At 38.4% G+C, this 20,256-nt stretch overlaps 1 protein-coding gene across 4 annotated transcripts in view; it reads right to left on the reverse strand.

Moving 5' to 3' along the window:
* Nucleotides 1–20,256, reverse strand: part of LOC111048612 — a 133,447-nt gene that overhangs the window by 100,084 nt on the left and 13,107 nt on the right. For all 4 annotated transcript variants that reach the window (XM_039422451.1, XM_039422452.1, XM_039422455.1 and 1 more), the window contains 4 exons: nt 14,671–14,832; nt 12,621–12,853; nt 11,439–11,723; nt 10,576–10,777 (listed from right to left, as the gene is read on the reverse strand). In XM_039422451.1, coding sequence (XP_039278385.1) covers nt 10,576–10,777; nt 11,439–11,723; nt 12,621–12,853; nt 14,671–14,832 — 882 coding nt within the window. The remainder of the gene's footprint in view (nt 1–10,575; nt 10,778–11,438; nt 11,724–12,620; nt 12,854–14,670; nt 14,833–20,256) is intronic.

A 20,256-nucleotide genomic window follows, 5' to 3' on the forward strand; every position in this document is an offset into this window, starting at 1 on the left:
TCATGCTGAGTTGTTGACTTAACAGTCCATGTATGTTTTATACTTTGCGGCAAGGTTGGGTACTCGTACAATTCCCAATGTCGAAATGGTATACTGATTGGTGTGTCATTCTGCACAATCTGTAGCAGACGCATTCTTACATCATCAGCCACTTCTAAATATGGCATTCTCCATAAAAGCTTTGTGATTGCTACATTGGCAGCAGCAACATTCACACAGTCATTGAAATTAGGATTGACTCTCAACACCAGCTCTTGTTTCACATTGAGTAAAATCTGTCTATAGTCTTCAGCAAAACCTAGCAGGTATCGTAGAGGTACATCCATTTTTGTACCATCTGCAGCAAAATTAGCAAAACCAGTGGTTGAACTAAACTTGTAGCCAGCCGCTTCCATCTTGCTGCGTTCATCTCGCTCGAATGTCATAGCATTCTTCATCAGACTGGTGATACCTGGATTACGTATGCTGTCCACCTCCACACCATTGATTTCATAGCGTATCTCTGAAAACAGATTGGCAAAGAATCCAGAGACACATGGAGTTCCGGCCACAGCAGCGTTGGCAGCTCCAGTCACAGTATACTCCAAATGTAGATAGCTCTCCGATGGTAGTGTGTAAATGTCCTGTTGCTGGATTGGTATCCTCACTTCATCGTTGGCATTGAAGCTTGTGGTATAGGGGGCATGAGAATGATAGTCATAGCCAATGATACTATCGTCTGACGAAGGTCCTTGTCGTGTCACATCCAAAACTCCCATTTCTTCTATTGTATAACTTGACAGCCTCGTTCTTGCAAATACTTGATGCTCCTAAATGTTAACCTTGTCAAGGTTGAATGCTGAATGAATCTTCCTTTCCTTTTATCTTCTTTTATAGGCGAGGGAGGATGATGACGATGGAGAGAAGAAGGAGGAGGATGGACTGCAGCCTCCATATCCAATCCTTGATTCCACTTTTCAAATAACAACACCATTTCACTTGCGTTGTCTCAAATGTAAAGCAATATTTATTTCCTTGCCTCTATTATTTATAAGACGACCGTACTCGTCGACTACTTGCAGTGTAATGCTACCAATCTGCTTGATGTCTATAGGTAAATAGATTACATTCTGCACAGTCACCACCATTTTATACCCTGGATCAACGTTTGGGTAAAACTCATAGATCACGTGATCTGTAATTCCATTAGAGTAAGATCCAGTCACAATGTTGCAGGTGATGCGTATCACATTAGGCCGACTGATTTGTACAGTATTATCACTTCTAGTAGATGTGTTGGGCTCTATGAACTGGGTATTGGTAAAACCCAACAGTTTCCCTATTGAATCTTGTGGTCGTAAATCCAGCTTGGCACTGCTCAAAACTATACACTTTAAGGTTGATGGATCTACAGTCACCTGGAAATCAACATCATTTTCTGACAGCCTTTGTGCAAGCAAGTCAGTAATTGTAGAAAATTCAAAGCTACCTGTTGGTAATGATACCTGATGCAGAACCAAATCCTCCTTGTCAACAGTAGTAGCTGGCATTCTCCTTTTAGTCCTTTTAGGCAATACTGTACCATCCTTATCATCATCATCAGACTTGCCAGGTTCATGCTTCTGATGTTTGAGCACCTCGCTCCAATACTCTTCAAATCTTGCTTTAGCCATACTCCGAAGCTCATCATGTGTTATCTCTGCACTAGTAACACCCTTCTTAGAAATTCTATTACTTGCATAAAAATGTAGTACATTATTGAAACCTTCCTCAATATTAGGTATTGAGTTGCAACTTGTAAAGCTAATCAGACCAATTTCCCATTCACCACTGCTCACATCAAGTGGTGGATAAAAGTCACTCTTTAGTATTGATGTCCTACCTCCAAAACATAGCATCATTGTTGTTGCCTGCTCAACATACAGTTGCACAATGAGTAGCAATCAGCCTACACTCGGTATTTATAGGGATGGAAATAATGTACAAGAGAGATAGTGATTCATTATTTATTTATTTTCATCAATCAAAAATTGTAAACACAAATGCCCACAGATGTGTGAGTAAAGATCTTCCTGCTTCTGATCATAGTTGTACTCAATCCTCGATGCTGGCTCCAGTCCTTTATGCATATAGTTGATAAACTCCTGTGGCGGTCTCAGGTTGCCAAATCCATCAAAGTAGTGAGACACATCATCCTTCTTCACATAGCACACCCAATGTGTGCCAGCTCCATTGCTGGTGTCCAGGTTGATAATGCCGCATTCTCTCCTCCAGGGCCCATTCAATGGTAGAGCATCCCGCATAAACACTCCTCGAAAGTGCTTTAGCTTCAGTCGACATGCATACTTGTAGAGATCAGCATCGGTGAGGGCTCGATCAGGTAGGGCAACTACCATCTTCTCTTGCCGCCACATTGACGGCGACGTTCCCCATTTCCCTGCATCCTGCGTTGTTGTCTCAGGTAGAGTCCTTTACCTTTCTTGGATGATGTCTGCTGACGTCTTAGATAAAGTCCTTTACCTTTCTTGGACGATGTGTGCCGACTTTTCCTAGAATTCTTCTTCTTACAACTTCTTGCTCCTCCCCCAAACTTTGCCTTAGCCTTCATGATGTTGGTGACTGCTAGTGCTGCAGCCTTCTCAAGTACTCCTGCATCTGAAGAGTTAACCACACTCCAAGCTTGATCTGCCAAAATGTTGTCTGCTACTGCTCTGCTCGCTGTATCACTATTTTTGGAGTAGGCAATGTTGTGCTCCTTACAGGCTCGATCAAGACTATTTATACCGGGATCGCTTCGTGCCAACCGCTTCTCTAGCTTTGTACCTGGTCCACAGTACTGGTAACCAGGGATGTGAAGTTCAACAGGTAGAATGTCAATTGCCTTGTTCACCAATTTTCCAGCAATCTTTTTAACTATTGAACCTGCAACTTTTGCAATTGATGACAGTACCCCTCTTCCCCGGTACTTCCTCTCTCTCTTACATCCAGCCATCTAATGTTTCTTAACGGTTTTAGCAGCTGGTTTTATACTTTTTTTGGTGTGGACAATGTTTGTGCGGGTGGTGTCGTAGGAGGGGGTTCCGGTAATCCCATAAGATCTATGAAACGTTTCTTAATTTCATTGGGTGACAATCCCTTCATAGTTTTAGCATTTTCCGGATCTAACACAATGTCTAAATACAATGAAAACATTTTACCAGCAAACTCAATCAGCCTCTTCTCAAGATATCGATTGTTCACTCCATCAGTAGGCTTAATTGGATCCATCATATCAGTAAGTATTGAATCATTGAGACTTGTAAATACCTGTGATGTGGTATTGTCCCTTGTCTTTGGCAGCCACATTGAAATCAGTTCTCTACATGTTGAAAAGTTGACAGCATCCCTGTCAGCACGTGGATTTCCCAAATTGGTCAAACGCCTGTAGCGAGCATTAATGTTTCCTATGGAATCCATGACTTGACTGCTATACATAAGCAAAGCAATGTCTCTTATATAGTGAAACTAGTATGCAGGATTAGCAACTATGTAGCCACCTTCTACCAACTCTTCTAAAATTGAATTGATTTCATTCTCATGTCCAGTGTTGCCAACTGCCATGGACTGATCCAATAGTTTCAGCCTGTCCACAAGTTCATTGGGATCATTGTAGTAGATGTACTCAATCTTAGTTTGATTGTTTGCCACCATATTAAATGGTGTCACCAGTCCTCTCCCACTATGCTTACCATTCCTTATCAGTGAGTAAATTGTCTTCTTGTACTTGGCATCATTGGAGTTTATAATACGTCCAACTGGGTCATAGTTTTTCCTATACAAATTGGTCAAATACAGAATGCGTTTGTATGCATTTGAGTCAGGTGATGTGACAAGTTGATTGTTAGGCTTCTTTTTAAAAATCAGCTCACATAGCTGGCTGTTGCATCAAAAATCATTTTATGTTCTTCATCTGTAGGGTCAGTCAGTTCAATCTTTGAGCCATCACTTCCAAAGGTTAGACGTCTACTACCCAAATAGTACTTGTTTCCAACTAATCTTGGTCCAAATGTAGTATCTGCACTACTATCATTCAACATTGCTCTATAAACATATGGACCCACTTTAGTTCCACTCAATCCACTTTGAGTATAAATGTTGTACACTTCCTTAGGACTGCTGTTATTCAACACTGCCTCAATATCCTCCTTCTCCTCTTCCTCCTCATCCTCCTCCTCATCACTCCTAGCCTCAGACAATAATTTTCTTGCAACTGCTGAAGTACTTGGAGCCGGAGTGGAGCCTGCTGCTTCTCCAAATGATTCATAGGTTGGTGACTCCTCCTCCTGCTCCTCCTGCTCCTCAACAACTTCTAGTTGTGATGGTAATAGACGTCAAACATGTCTGGGTCGGATTGGTGTTGTTGGCGGTGTAGGTGGTATAAGCTGATGTTGTTCTGCTAATGGTTGAGCCAGTGGCTGTTGCTGAGCTGGAGGTGCTTGTTGCTGAGCTGGAGGTGGTTGCTGCTGTGCTGTAGGAATCTGAAGAGTCTCAATAATTTTTTCCAGTGGTTCAGTTAGTGGCTTGAAATGTTTTGCATGTTGCTCCTCTGTCAATTCTCTTCCAAGTGTGAGCTCCTTATGCTTTCTCTTGATGTTACGTCTTAGCTTTGCAATCTCTTTGATGGTAGAAGCTTGTACCAAAATTTTGAGTTATTAAATGGAATTTATTCTATCTTAAGTTAGTAGTTTTCAGTTCCCATGAAGATAGTAAATTTATTCTTGTTCATTGGCAACTTAGCCAGTATTTCTAAAATCGTTATAATTATGATCAGAATCTTATTAAAGTCCTTGGTTCCCACGATCCCACTTGGAATTATCTATTCTCACAACAGATTCAGACGCCAGAAGTATGCTGAATCAATCCCATAATTCTAAACTTGCAAAAGGGAAATAACTTTTCTCTCCTAGTTTCCTTCTTGCTTGAACGTATCACCTTCCTTATTTACTGAGGAGAAAGAGAGTGGGCGAAGAGAAATTCACCGGCGATCGGGTATATATTTCAAGGCAATTATGGGAAAACTGATCAGTCTGGAAGCCTCTGAAAACTAGGAGAGCATTCATTCTAATCCCAGCTGTCATAGTGTTAACTGTTTCTTGAGATTTTCTTACAATTTCCAGTAATATGTTTTCGTTTGGGGGTACATTCTCATTCTCTCCAGGAGATTGATTGTCCAAGTAAATCGGACATTTAATGTAATTTTAATTTAGAAGTAAAGTCCCCCTTATAGAATATAATAATGGGATGAATTAGGATGACGATTGATTCCCTCTATACTTTGGATCTTCAATACCCCTTTTGGGTGAGTATTTTCATTATTGTCATTGAATATGATTTATGATTTGTAAAATGTTCGATTTATGTATGTTAATAATATTATTTATTTCCTCATAGGAAGCGGTGAATTGTATTTATTTGATGATCTACCTAGATCATCAATTGAATACAATCCTATTAGATATTGGTAATTATTATGTTTCTAATTCTGTTGTAAATTTGTCATCAGGTTTCTGTATTGGGCTGAGAATTTCCATTGTAAAAGGGCCGGCGACTTCTTCCAACCATGGATGGAATCGTACGTCATTGAACGCTGATGAGGAGAGAACAAGACTAACTCCCTTTTGGATCTGTCGCCGCGACGCCTGAACATTCCTGGAGGACGACTAATCATCTTCACCCTTCATCCATCTCCGCCAGGGACTCCGGACATCGCGACGACAACTACAAGATGAGTACTTGATCTTTCCCCACCAGAATTCAATGTGTCCCTTAAATTTTGGTCTCTTAAAGATGTAAAAATAAGTAAATTTGGTCTCTTAAAGACAAAGATAATCTTTAATTGAAGAAAGTGTTTATTGTAAAGTGTTGTTTGAATTTGAATATTTAATATAGAAGCAATCAATCATCAAATGATTTTTATTTCGGATTCCTCACCTCCTCCAATGTCTTCTGACGAGGTCTAACCATCCTGCTTGCCTCACAATAACAGACTGATACTCTACTAGACTTACACCTCAACTAAATAGGTGTCGATACCATTTCTGTAGCGTCCAGCATTCTTTCCTGATGAGCGGTCAATGACAATGAATGCATGTGCAGCTGATGACCAAACCTTGTTACACATGTCCTTAAACTGATCAAAGGTTATGTCAGCGCCGACATGATCTCGGTACAAGTGTTTCATGTTTAGCTCATCCTGTTGAAACATGACAAGAAAGTTTGCATTGTCACGAATCAGCTGTTTTGGAATGCGGCTATAGGTCTGTGCTAGATAAAACACATCAACGTCACTGTGTCGGCCTGCACTAAAGTACTTCCTGATGGTATCCTGCTGCTCACAAATCACATCGTCAAAAATAATTATTGAGTTGGGTGGCAGCTCATGCGGGTCGGGTATTTCTTCACTTGTATCACACTCGACATAGTTTATTCCATTTCCTGCAAGTCCTTGCATGATTGTACGGAGCAGCTCATACTTGGACTGGAATGTAGTCTTTGAAAAAAGGTAGATGTTTGAAAATTTAATTCCTTTCTCATCAAAAAGCATGTTGAATAGTAGGTTGGTTTTGCCGCAACCAGAAGGTCCATATATAATACATCTCATATGATTGGGGAACAATGGTCCATGACGCTTTTTCTTTGTATCCATTTCCACCAAGCCACACCCCCTAATCACTTTGTCAAAATCGATAACTCTAAACTGGTTTTTCTGTTGCACAACCTGTTTCATCTTACACAAGATCGTTCTTATCAATCCATGAGTCATGACTGGAGCTATATCCTTTCCAGCGTACCAACAGTTTATTTCCTCTTTTCCTCAACACTTTTTCAATTTCGAAAACACTGGGCACTTTTGTCTTTACAATTTCTTCAGAATAGAATCCTCCTTCAATGGGTTCACCTCTATAGTCTTCTAATTCATATGTTACAGGTACTGTGTGACGTACACGTGTTACTGTGAACAGCTAATTTGTCCAATTGGCTAGATAACCCTTGTCAAAAGTCTTTTTATACTTGCTGATTCTCACCTTATCGCCTGGCTCAATGTTTTGACCAGGACCAGGATAGAACTTGTTTTTCAGTTTACTATCCAACTTATCCTTATACTCTCGTCTTTGTTTGCTAAGCCTGGAAAGCAGCACTTTCTCATGCTTCTTCTGCACATCTACTGGCCTCATACCTATTGTTCGATGAATCTTGGTATTATACTCTTTGAGAAGTGAGGTTAGAATGTCTGTCCAACGATAGGTTCCTCGCTCAGTGAACTTGATCCACATTAACTGTTTAAGTGTTCTGTTGAAGCGTTCCACTATAGATGCCTTCTTATCTGATCTAGTTGAGTAATGATTCACATTATACTGTTTCACAAGTTGTTGGAATTTTGTATTGAACCACTCTTTACCATCATCGGTCTGTAGATTTTTCATTAGATGTTTTTCAAATATAGGTTGCATTGCCTTAACCACTTCATCAGCCGACTTATTTTTTATTGGTATAGCAAATGCATGCTTACTGAGACAATTTATGATTGTAATAATGTACTTGTAACCTTTGTTATGTCAAGCATACAGTATCATCTCAACAAGGTCAGCCTGATAGAGATCGTCAAGACCTTTGACTATAACCTTTCTTGTCGGAAAATTCCGATGAGCTTGTCTGTGCAGCTCTCGCGCTATCGCTGTCTTATCCATAATGGCGATATGAATTTGTTAATAAGCATTTATATAGGCAACAAGTTCATCAGACCATGATGTTGGCGGAAGTCATGATTAACCAACTTCCTGCATAAAGATAAATTTATCAGAGTAGGATGATTCCTATTATATTGGATGACTAACAGTATAGGATGTAATTTATGCTTTATCTCACACCTTATGCTTACTCTAGAAGTTGAAGGTTGTATGGAATAAAATGTGTAACAATTGTGGTATTACTAAATGTTTATTTACAGTGTATGCATGAAAATATATAAATATAGTGCACAAAGATAATATTTCAGTCCAATATATGAAGAACTATGTAGTGATACAAATCTCCTAGTCGATTGCTTATTTCACAAAATCCTCTGCCAAACATGATTTTCAAGATGACTGCTCCCTCATATAGATCGGTGCAGCTTGATACTTCAGCGTCGTGGAAGATGTATGTCAATGTCTTCAAGAAGTTTTGAGCCGTTCCAAACGGTTCAGGCAGGTCCTTATCTCCAAACTTCAGAAATGGTTGCACAATCCATTGGTTGCTGGTTACTAGTAGACAGTCTCCACACTCACACATATCTGCTTGCTCCACTGCAGGCTGATGTTGTTACTAGATCTGGCACAGTGTTAGGAGTTGTAGTAGCAGCAGTACTAGTTGGAGTAGTACTAGCTTGAGTAGTTGTGATGCTAGCAGCAAGAGTTGTTGTAACAGCTGCAGTACTCACTGGAGTAGTAATAACAATGGATGCTTGTTCTTCACAGTACGGTGCACAGACCTTGACTGACCTTGCAACAACCGCTTCCAAAAAGTCCTGCAATGTGAATGTAGGGTGAAGACATGTGCGCAGAATGTATGAGCAGTAGACTCGTTTGCAGAGAGATCCCTCCACAGCTCATTCTCCAGCCATATTCATATAGGTAAGAAATCATCTTGTTATGCTTTCAATGAAGGCTGTTTCAACGACCCCACTCCACCTCCCCGGTCATATGACCAATGACCACGCCCACCAGTGGTCAGTCAGTCAGTTCAATTACTGATCAGTCACTGTTCAATGACTGAACAGTAACTGAACAGTGACTGAACAGTAACTGAACAGTTGGACAGTGACTGAACAGTAACTGAACAGTGACTGAACAGTGATTGATCAGTAACTGATCAGTAATTGAACTGACTGAACAGTAACTGAACAGTGACTGAACAGTAACTGAACAGTTGAACAGTGACTGAACAGTAACTGAACAGTGACTGAACAGTGATTGATCAGTAACTGATCAGTAATTGAACTGACTGACTGACCACTGGGTGGACGACCCAATTATACCATACAGACATGATGGTCCATATGACAGGAGGAGTGAGGGTCATTGAGAATGTTCATATGTCATGTCTGAACATGGAGTGGGAGTCGTTGAAAATATCTATCTTCAATACCATTTTGATCTTTAGAGCAGCATGGCCATGTTGATCTAGAGTCTCCCATGGACATCTTGATCTAGTAGGTCTACCATGGACATATTCATCTGGTGTGATCTCATTACTACACGAAAATACCCACGTACTGGTGGCATGACTGCACAAGACACAATGTCCAATTTTTTTCCCCCTTTTTTCCCTTTTTTCCCTCTTTTCCCATTTATTTAGTTTGTGAGTAAAGCTGTTTATGGTTTCCTGTTCTAGAAATTGCTCCACTTCTTGACCGCATATCCTTTCCATCTAATAAAAATGAAAGCAGGATATATGTGGTGTAAATCATTTCCCGCGAACTCTATTCTTAGTCCAGATGTGAATTTGTTCTATTATGAAGTGTTTATTCCTTTCACTCTTATCAAAATTGAAACAGGATATGCGATGCAAATTATCTATGTCAATTTCCCGAGAAATTCAATACTTCTATTTTTTTTTTCCATTTATTTCTGATTTTGTGTTTTTAATTTTTTTTTTTTTATTTTTTTTTTAATTTTTTTTTTAATTTTTTTTTTAATTTTTTTTAATTTTTTTTTTATTTTTTTTTTAATTTTTTTTTTAATTTTTTTTTTGATTTTTTTTTTATTTTTTATTTATTTTTTTTTTTGGTGACCTTGAGGTTAGGGTGGTTGACCTGGATGACCTTGAGGTTAGGGTGGTTGACCTGGATGACCTTGAGGTGGGTGTGGTTGACCTGGATGACCTTGAGGTGGGTGTGGCTGACCTGGATGACCTTGAGGTGGGTGTGGTTGACCTAGATGACCTTGAGGTGGGTGTGGTTGACCTGGATGACCTTGAGGTTGGGGGTGGTTGACCTGGATGACCTTGAGGTAGGTGTGGTTGACCTAGATGACCTTGAGGTAAAGGGCGACTCTGGTGCACTTGTGCACCAGAGTCGCCCTTTTATATCTACTCACACACACACACACACACACACACACACACACACACACACACACACACACACACACACACACACACACACACACATACACACACACACACACACACTCACACACACACACACACAATTATTCTGAAAATCAACTGCAGTGAATCAATATGTGAACATGAAGTCGTACTTGTAGGCCTACTTAAAAGTTAAGTTGTGAAATTTCCCACTTTTTCACATATCAAGATGGAATGAATTATACTGATTAGGAGCTTTGCCAGCCTTCTGCTCCTCATCATGAGCGTAAAACGCATTCAATCTCAAAATGCCAAGAAACGATCAATTTGTAAAAAATGTTCTATGGAAAACAAGTCTAGTAATCTGTAATAGAACGACATATTTTGTCATCGCCAATGTACAGTTTTATAAATATAACAATAACTTATAAGTTAATAATATTGAATATCATTTTTACTGTACCCTACCGAAGGATAATGTATACATACTCATCAGAATCTTTGATTTCTGATTCAGGCAATGCACTCTTGTTGTATCTAACAGGAGCTGTTTTCGGGAAAATCTTACTGTAATTCATTTCTCCTGAACATCCAGTAATTGTGCTCTTTCTCTGCAGTGCTGATTGACGGTATGCAAGTACCTTTTCACAACTGAGCTTATTTTCCTCTTCTGTATCTCGCTGTTGAACGGCTACAAAGAATAAGGATTTGTGATTCAATAAAACTAATAATTCTCTCACCAACTATTTTTCTTCAGTCTACCAATAACTATTTTTGGCACCAATATGAAGGAGTAGAGGCTTATATCGCATGACCACCTTCCTATTTAAAAAAAAAAAAATTGCATCCAATACGGTGGATCCAAGATGGCGGACCAGATTTTTAAAGTCATAGTGAAGTAGTATTTTCAATTCGAGTAGGATCCCCTATCACACCCACTTTGGAACCACATTCTTTAATGAGATAATAAGCCGTTCTCATACTTTTTTCTGCTTTGAATAGTATTGATTAATAATATAAGTATATTTGAAACAGTTCGAGATATTGAGATGCGTTTTTCGCCATTCATTTTCTCTTGAAATTCCGTATCGAAATCATGTAACACATGATCATCTCCCTATTTAAAAAAATTTAGATTTTTAAAGTCATAGTAAAGTAGTATTTCAAATTTGAGTAGGATCCCCAATCACAGCCACCATTAAATTACCTTTGTATATGAGATATTAAGCCGTTCTTGGACTTTTCACCCATTCTGTATATACCTGGGTTATATCAGGTGATACGTGATCATTATGCAAAGGACTCTCAACCAACAAAAAGTCTTGGAATATTTTGATATTACTGAAACGTACTTGCCATATAAGACTCTCTGGTATACTGAATGTCAGTGGCGACAGTGGAAGGAGCATATGGCTGGGCTATGCTCAGAGTGCCCAGGTTGGTGTTGGCAAGCATCCTGCTATCCCTTGTAGATCGACGATTACGAGAGCTTCTAAGGAAACTCGTGTGCAATCCTGAATCATCCAGTCCACTAGACCATCGAATGTCGCCATCTGAATTTGTCAACCCATCACTTGACCTTCTCAAAAAGTGACTTCTTCTCTGAAATGGTCCAGAGTCTTCCAGTCTCATTCCATCTGCAATTCATGCAATATTATTGCTAAAACAAATTCTGTAATAAATATAGGAAGCTGTAATAAATACTTGATTGACTCTATAGAGTGAAAAGCGCTTTTATTCTATCCTGATTTTTGATCATTATCTGACTGTCATGAATTTATTTGTTTAATACCAAGAATTTGTCCATTAAAAGAAGATATGAATAATTTATGTGAATGTTGTCGAATATGATTGATTATAGTGGAAATTCAAAAAAGAGATAGGCCTAAGTAGTGATGCTGAAGGGAACCAATATACTATAGCGAAATTTGACAAATTTATTAATAATTCATCTATTGATTGAATTATTTATTAAGAGGTTTCCCATTTCTGAATAGAGTGAATTATTTGAATTTATTTTTAGTAATTTAAATCATTCACTTATTCTAGAGCATCAGGAAAGTGAAATCTGATAAAAAGACAATATCTTAGCATAATATAGGCTACCTCTGGTACGGTACGGTATCTATAAAAAAAAAAACTACCTATAGGAAATAAATCCATTTTGCCATTGAAATCAAGATGAAGTGATGTTATTATTCCACCTGAATCTTCAAAACAAAACAATGAAAGATTATTATCAGAGTATTCAAGATAACAATTATCAGTGACTTCTCTATCTACTTCTCACTCTATAAAAGGCTTTCATAGTTTATTGCTCCGACATTATTTTATTTTTCGGCTAGTGAATTAATGCAGTTTGGCACATCAATCTCTTTTCCATATAGGTACTGCACACGGTAGATGGTTCAACAGAATATCAGAATGCATCTAGAAAGATAAAAGAGTAAAGGCCTAATAACAAAATGAAAAATGTGACAATCATCCATGATTAAATATTAATAATAATATAGATAGTAAAAGCAAAGATTTACCGTCTTTTCCGTTGATTGCTTCTGATATGTGAACTACACCATTTCGAGGGAGTTCAAAGCCCAAACTACCTCGCTCTTTTTTTCTCAAAACAATAATTTCAAATCCATGTTTTTGTTTGGAGGATTTTTCGCTACTGCTGTCCACCGGAACCAGGCGCATCGCATAGTTCCAACTTTTCGTTTTCTCTGCCAGATCATCATCCTGTCTCGGCTTGAATTCTGATACTTTATACCTGGTCAAATAATAAAGGACAATGGAAATTTTTATTTTTCCGATTCTCATCAACATTGTTAACTTATTATTATTAACATGAGTAGCATATCAGTCTTACAGCATCGCTCGTAGAGTAAACATCTTAGTAGTTTAGTTTCACCATATAGTGTTCGACTTCAAAACAATCATCTTTCATCAATAAGTGGGTCACAGGAACATATAACCATACAGCAACCATCTAATAAAATTCATTGAAGAGTTACATAAGATTATAAGCTACTTTTGAGCGCTGCAGATTTTAGTGCTGTTCACCAAATATTTTTCAACTAAGTTACTATGTTCCGAATTGGAATTGAGATTTGAATAATCATCGTTTGCTCCGAACTTGAGCTGCTACTGTGAAATGATAGTACTGTAAATGTTGTTACTGTGGTTATGATGCTGGTACTCTTAATCAAGTATGTTCATTTTTATTGTGTGTTAATTAATTAACTATAACGATAGCATATACAGAGTGAAGTGAGTCATATTGATCTTTCCTTTTTTGGAAGTTGCACGAAGAAGGGAAGGAGCAGAAGGGTGGTGATGGTGTCAATGGACGCGCCATGACATGCTTTTTTAATGTGAGCAATGGCCTGGTCAGGACAACATCGTGCGTTCGTAGTTGAAGAGTTTATAAAAAATGGCGGCTACGTGATCACAACACAGCGTGCATTCTGTTTACATTTTGCTATTGGTCGACGTGATCCACACTGTCACTCGAGGGCTGTGGAGTGGTCGTTCGTGTAGGTTTCGTGAGTTATTCTCAGCCCAGTTTTTCTCAGAAAATGTTGTTTGTTAACAGTTCCGGCGAGGTGAAAATGTGTCTCATCACTGAAGATCAAAACAGCAGTGCGGGGGATCTGCTGAATGTTGCAGCATAAATTTGTTCGTATGTTCAAGTCTCTAACTGTTAATTCTTAAGGTGCGTACAGACTGTCGCTCTGCTCCGCAACCGAACGTCACTCCAGCAGAGCGATTGATGATGATGAGCAACAATGGTTCGACCAGGGAACGCGAGAAGATCTAACATCTTCCGTAACGTTCATGATGGGTGCGTGGGCGGCGCGACTGTGGTTCGATGGAGGAACGAGGGCGGTACGAGGGCGGTACGAGGGAGGCGCGTGCTCGGTGCGGGTTGGAAGAGCATATATGTGTACGCAGCTTTACACTACCTGAATCTTGTATGGGTGAAATTCAAGGTTCTATGCAGTACAGTACTCTGTGGACACTACTGAAAGATAATCCTAGTGAAGCAGCATGTTTCCGAACAGAATGTCGAGGGAATTGTATTGAAGCCAGCACTCTATCCACGTTTTCCGCTGACATTGACGTCCTAATTCGGCCTTGTGGTCTTGTTTTAATGCTGATGATGTTGCTCTAAAATGTTATACCCAATTTCTGATTGTTAGTCCAACGGGAATTGGAACACGTCGACCAATAGCAAAATGTAAACGGACCGTACGCTGTGTTGTGATCACAGAGCCGCCATTATTAATAAACTCTAAAACTACAAACGCACGATGTTGTCCTGATCAAGCCATTGCTCACACTAAAACTGTATGTCATGGCACGTCTGATGACACCATCCCCACCCTTCTGCTCCTTTCCTTCTCCATGCAACGCCCTTCCAAAACCAGAAAGTTCAATATGACTCACTCTGTATAATGAACTATAAAACTCAAATAAAATATAAAATACAATTTTAATAACTCTATCATCTATATGCTCCTATGTAGGGTTGAATAAGGTTACTGGAGGAAAGTAATAAGCAAACTTTGACTATGCTACACTCACCAACCGCATATATCATCATCACACCCTTTCTCGGTCAGCAACTTCACTTGAATGGTGCCAAATTCTGTGTCCATTCTTGCATAGCTCAGAAAGGTTTGAGACTTCAATAATTGTTCCTCTTTTCCACCTTCCCTCCTCACTCCATCTTCTTTCACATCGGTCCTTCAAATTATAAATAAATGGAAACCTAATTGAAAAACTAAAATACAATATGATTATTCCTGCAAGTCTCAGTACCATACTGTACATAAAATAGACTTCTTCATATGTGCCAATACAGTATTAGGCCTTCACATCAATAAAAAATATATAAAATAATATATGAACCGGTACTACCTACAAGTCAAGTTGAGTGGAATTTGAGAGGACTCTTATCCTGAAGTATTTTTAAACTCAATTATTTTTATTGCATCTATATTCAAAGTAGGCTATAGATATGTGTAATAGAAGAGTAAGTTGAGTTCACTGTATAGTTGAATGCAGAGCTTGATCAATTGAATATATAATCATGTAGCCTAAAGCTATGATTTGAATGGCCTAAATAAACATTCTGTGTCTTGAGATACAGAAAATGTAACAATATTCATTGTTCCAATTGTGAATGATGAGGATTATGCGAATTATCATGAGAAGTCAGCCTGTTATGAAAATTTATTTCACTGCTTTACTTTTCTGCATTGTGTTGTGTCGAATCTGTAAGTGTGTGCGTTGAAGTTATGGTACTTGGAAAATCAACGATTTTCCTGGAGCATCAGCCTGGTTCATGACCTTATAAGGCAAGGAATTTGTGTCCGATTGATTATCAATCATGCCTTATTTGGTTAGGAATTTGGAAAATAGCTGTCACTTGGTGGGAGAATGTATCTTAAATTGTAGTTGTACCGTTCCTTTCTATTGGTGAAAATTCTGATAAATATTTTCTAGAAAATAGTAACTGCCAATCACAGTTAACGTTGATTAGGCTCCTATCTAGTGAGGCCGATCACACAGCTCCTCGACAAGCGTATCGTGGGTTTCATTCAGCATCTGTCCATTGCTGCTAGCAGAACTGAATAATGTAGTCTTAGTATTTTGTGTTAATCATGGCTTTTATGCCAGCTTTAGGCTTGTTAGTATTTGGCTATGGAACCATCTGTTCCAATAGCATGTTTTAGTTTTTTCCGCCTCAGTAAATGCTTTAATTAAGAAGAGAGGATATCAAATTTGTCACCTCACGATGACGATTTTCCTCCAATTACTGCTACTAAGGTATGTCATAGATTTATAATATGATTAAGGAAATTATTATCGATAAAAGCTTCCATCAAAGTATTTAACTTATTCTGATAGATACATTTAAGTGTAAATGTAGTGTGATAGATTTATTGAGTAAAATAATGTTGATTTCATGATACAACTGAAGTTAAGCTAATTTGTTTTATCATAGTTTTTTTTTTATTCTAACAGCGGTCAATGTACGGGTCCATCAATGTATGGGTCCATGAATGTGTCTCATGAACATGTGTCTTTAAGCCGCTGATGCCTCTGAATCGATGGCAGTCATAGAAGCTTGGGGTATGTTGTCTCCTGTCCCATCTGGACGTGTAGAGCTCAATCACCGAGCCTAGATTCAAATTGAAGAAACAGCTTTGAGGTAACAACTTATTCTAAATTAAACAAATGTCTCAGGAGCTCCAGATGTGGCAGAATGGGTTTCAGTGACTATAGACTTTGAAAAAAGGGGTAAAACGTGAAGCATTTAATCAATTAACATGTGCTGAATTAGACACATCTTTTATTGTTAAATTGTAACTTTGGGATTAGGACTTGGGGAATTAATAGATTACAAATTTTTATTCTGTTTGAATAGTTGATTTTCAGTTGTATCTTCACATTGAAATATGTGGGCATATTTTCTCTGTAAGGATCCAGCTGGGAATTTCAGTTTTCAGTAAATTTATATTTAATAATATATAAAATTGAGTTGAATTAGTACATAAAATGTTTAAAAGTCCATTGTTGATGAATATTTTTTAATGATATTCTCATGTTTAAGTTGTAAAGAATTGGTTGAAGTTTCAAGGACTAACCTTTTTTCTAAATTTGTTTTAATGTCACATATTTTTGAATAGTCTTGCTATGTAGAATTCCGTGCTGTGATCCTTTAGGAGTATTTACCTTTGCAGCTTTTATGATATAAAGACAGATAATAGATATTATCGGGGATTATTGATATTCGATATTATTTTGATAGTATTTCACTTGGAGTTTTCTGGATTTTATGTTGCTCTTTCTTTTAAATATTTATTGTTATTTATGATTGACTTCTGAGAAATATCTATGATAATTTTAAATTCTTCTTTCTGAAATTAGAGTCCTTCAAGCTTCTTATGATTCAATTAAAAACATTTTCAATGTAAAACAGACAGAGTAGGCTATTATCGAATTAGCTATATCGGAGATAACTTTCTAAATTTAGTAATTATATTTTCGGTTTTCATGATGCAACTTAATTTTAGTTTTATTAACTGTTGAATTTATCTGTAAGGGGTGACAATATATTTGATATCTTCTCTCTATTTTGTTGTCTCTTTTGTCATTTCTGGTTTCCCGTTCTCTAGTACTAAGTATGTTTATTAAGCATCCCCTTTATTAAGTTATATTGTGTGCTTCTAAATTTTAAATTCCAAATTAACTTTCTAAATTCATAGCACGGCACAAAAAATTTTCAAATTTTTTTACAATATACAAGGTCTGATCCATAGTAATGCAAATAGATCATTCTTCTTTGAAAATATTTTTCTAAATCTTCATATTGTTACAGGTTACCATTCTAGGAATGTGAGATTATTACGAGGGATTGCTACTGTATTCAGGAGGAAGTTTGAAAGATTGGATGAGTTGAATCTCCAGAATCCAGCAGTGAGGAAAGCACTCCATCTTCAGGATCTTTTCTATTTAGTGACAGAGGACTAGCCCCTGGGAAAATCCATATATCAGCCTTTGTGGCAAAGTCTAATGCACCTGCAGACTGATCTCCATAATTCCTGGGAGTAAAGAAACTTGGGATCACCAGACTTGGCTGTGGCTATGATGGATTGGACTGGAAGATTGTAAAACCAATGATTGGGAGAATATTCAAGGACACTGGAATCAGCATCATCTGTTGTGTTTACAATCTCCATGGGTAGCCACCCCAGCAGATACATTGAAACCAGCTCCTGCTTGCCATATCTTCAGGATGGATCTTGACTGTTCTGCGACAGAACAGTGATAATGAGGGTCAGTATTATTGATGAGGCCTCTAGAGGGATGGCAGAGTCGAGAGGTTTCCAGAATCTTCTGGTAAACAACACGGTGGAGGCAGGGGGCTTCTAGATCATTCCAGTGTGTTCCAGTTTTGGTGCAGGGAACAATCAACCAATGGCAAATGCATTCTTGAACCTTCCAGCGGTTTCCATGCACTGTGATTGGTCGGATGTTTTGCCACACCTCCAGACCCTTCTAGAGAGTTCTGCTGTGGTGGGCCGGAGGTATTCTCCACCTTTCTAGATTGTTCTGCTTACCCTATATAAATGGTGAATGTTGCAGTCAGAGGGGAGTTGAGAAACCACAGTAGAGTATTTGCATCTTCTTATCTTAACAGACTAGTTATAAATTGATAATAGACTTTTGTAGTTTCTTATACAGTTATTATTCTTGATGACAGTAATTCTTATACAGTTATTTATACTAGTTAATGTATGCTTGTCATAATTCTGTGTAATTTAGTAAGGTATAGATGTTTCAGGTAAATACGTTATCAGTTTATAGATGTTTCTAGTTACCTCCATGTGTTATAGTCTTATTAGTAATGAATCTAATCAGTATAAATCGCCTCTAGTGTTTATTAGTGTAGAAACCCATAACATTGGTGTCAGAAGTGAGATATCATTGTTTTAGGCAATCTTATGAACTGTTATTTTTGTTTGTGAACATTTTTTTCAAGTATCATAATATCTGCCACCTTTGTGTTGGGGGAGCTTTGAATCGAACATTGTACTCAAGAATGTGTTTAAAACCAGAATTTACCCACAGTATCCCTGCTTGCCGTAGGAGGGGACTAAAAGAGACCCCCTTTCCAAATCCCTTCATCCAAAACCCTACAAAGTCTTAGCTGGCAGGATCAAAATACCCCCTGTGTGCAATCGTGTTTTCACAGGAATGCACCAGTTCAAAAGACTCAGAAACTTCCTTCCTAGGAGCATAAGACTCCTATTGGTGAGAGCACTGATACAACCTCTACTGGATTACTGTTGCTTGGCTTACATTGATCTTACTGCTGAGCAGAATACTAGACTGCAAAGATCACTGAATTATGCAGTCCATTCCATTCTTGATTCTAGGCGTGATGACCACATCACTCCTTTCTTTAAGGAGCTGGGGTGGCTCAAGCTGATGGAGCGCCGAAGGTATTTCCTTATGGTCTTAACTTACAAGCTGATTGTAAGAAGTGATGGTCCTGGCTATCTTCGAGACTCCTTCACACTCCTCGCTGACATCCAACCCAATCATGGCACTAGGTCTCATCACCTCACACTCCAAATACCACTTCATCGAACTGCTATTTTCAATGCATCTTTCCTCACATCTGCCTGCTGAGCATGGAACTCCCTACCCTACCACCTGATCAAGTCCAATTCATTGGTTTCCTTCAAGAGGAATCTGTTCAAATATTTACTGGATGATGACTGAGCTATTGTCCTGTTTGTTCTAATATTAATTTCATTTATCAACATTCCATTCATTATTATTATACTTAAATGGATGTTCTCATTCTCAATTCTATTTGCTCCATTTATTTATTTCTATTTGTTCCATTCTCATTCATTTTATTTGCTCCATTTTCTCCAATCTCTTCATCAATCTCATTTAATTGATAGTTTGGCCGTGGTGCTGCCGGTTTAGAATAGCAGGCCTAGCGTCCCAACAACCCAAGGTGCTAGAGTGGTAGAACCCCACCGAAAATCCGGGTTCCTTCATATCCATTATCCTCCATATTGGTCTACACCCTTACCTCTCACCAAGCCTTGATATCCTCTCACTTGTACCTTTCAAATTTACACTTCCCTGTAAATTCTGCCCATCCAATGAATCAACCTAGATTATTTTCATCAATTGTATTAATTTCCACAAATATTTTTCACTTTGTATTGTATTTTATTAGAATACCCTATTCCACCCTCTAGGTTTCCTAATAATTGCGAAGTATTGCTACAATGCGGACTAGCTACAGTTGGATATGGGTTGGGGTCAGTAGCCGTACTGACAGGTGGAGTTACCGGACCTACACTTCTCCCTCTATCCTGATTCTTTACCCTCTGCTTCTTTCGCGAGATTTTTAATTTCAGGGGAAGAGTGTTTGTCCGTGCCGTTGCTGGCCGATTCGGCCCTCGGCCTTTGGAATACAGGGTGGGTGTTAAGGGAGATTAAGATAACCCTATACAAGGAGACGGATCTGACTATCAGATCCCTACCAATAATCCTATTCATAAAGGTAGTACACAATCTGAACCAACTGCGAATCGACGGCGAGCAAGCTGTACCTGCAAGCCCGGGATGTGGTTT

This window comes from Nilaparvata lugens, chromosome 2, assembly GCF_014356525.2.
Source record: "Nilaparvata lugens isolate BPH chromosome 2, ASM1435652v1, whole genome shotgun sequence".
In the NCBI taxonomy this organism is placed as follows: Eukaryota; Metazoa; Arthropoda; class Insecta; order Hemiptera; family Delphacidae; genus Nilaparvata; species Nilaparvata lugens.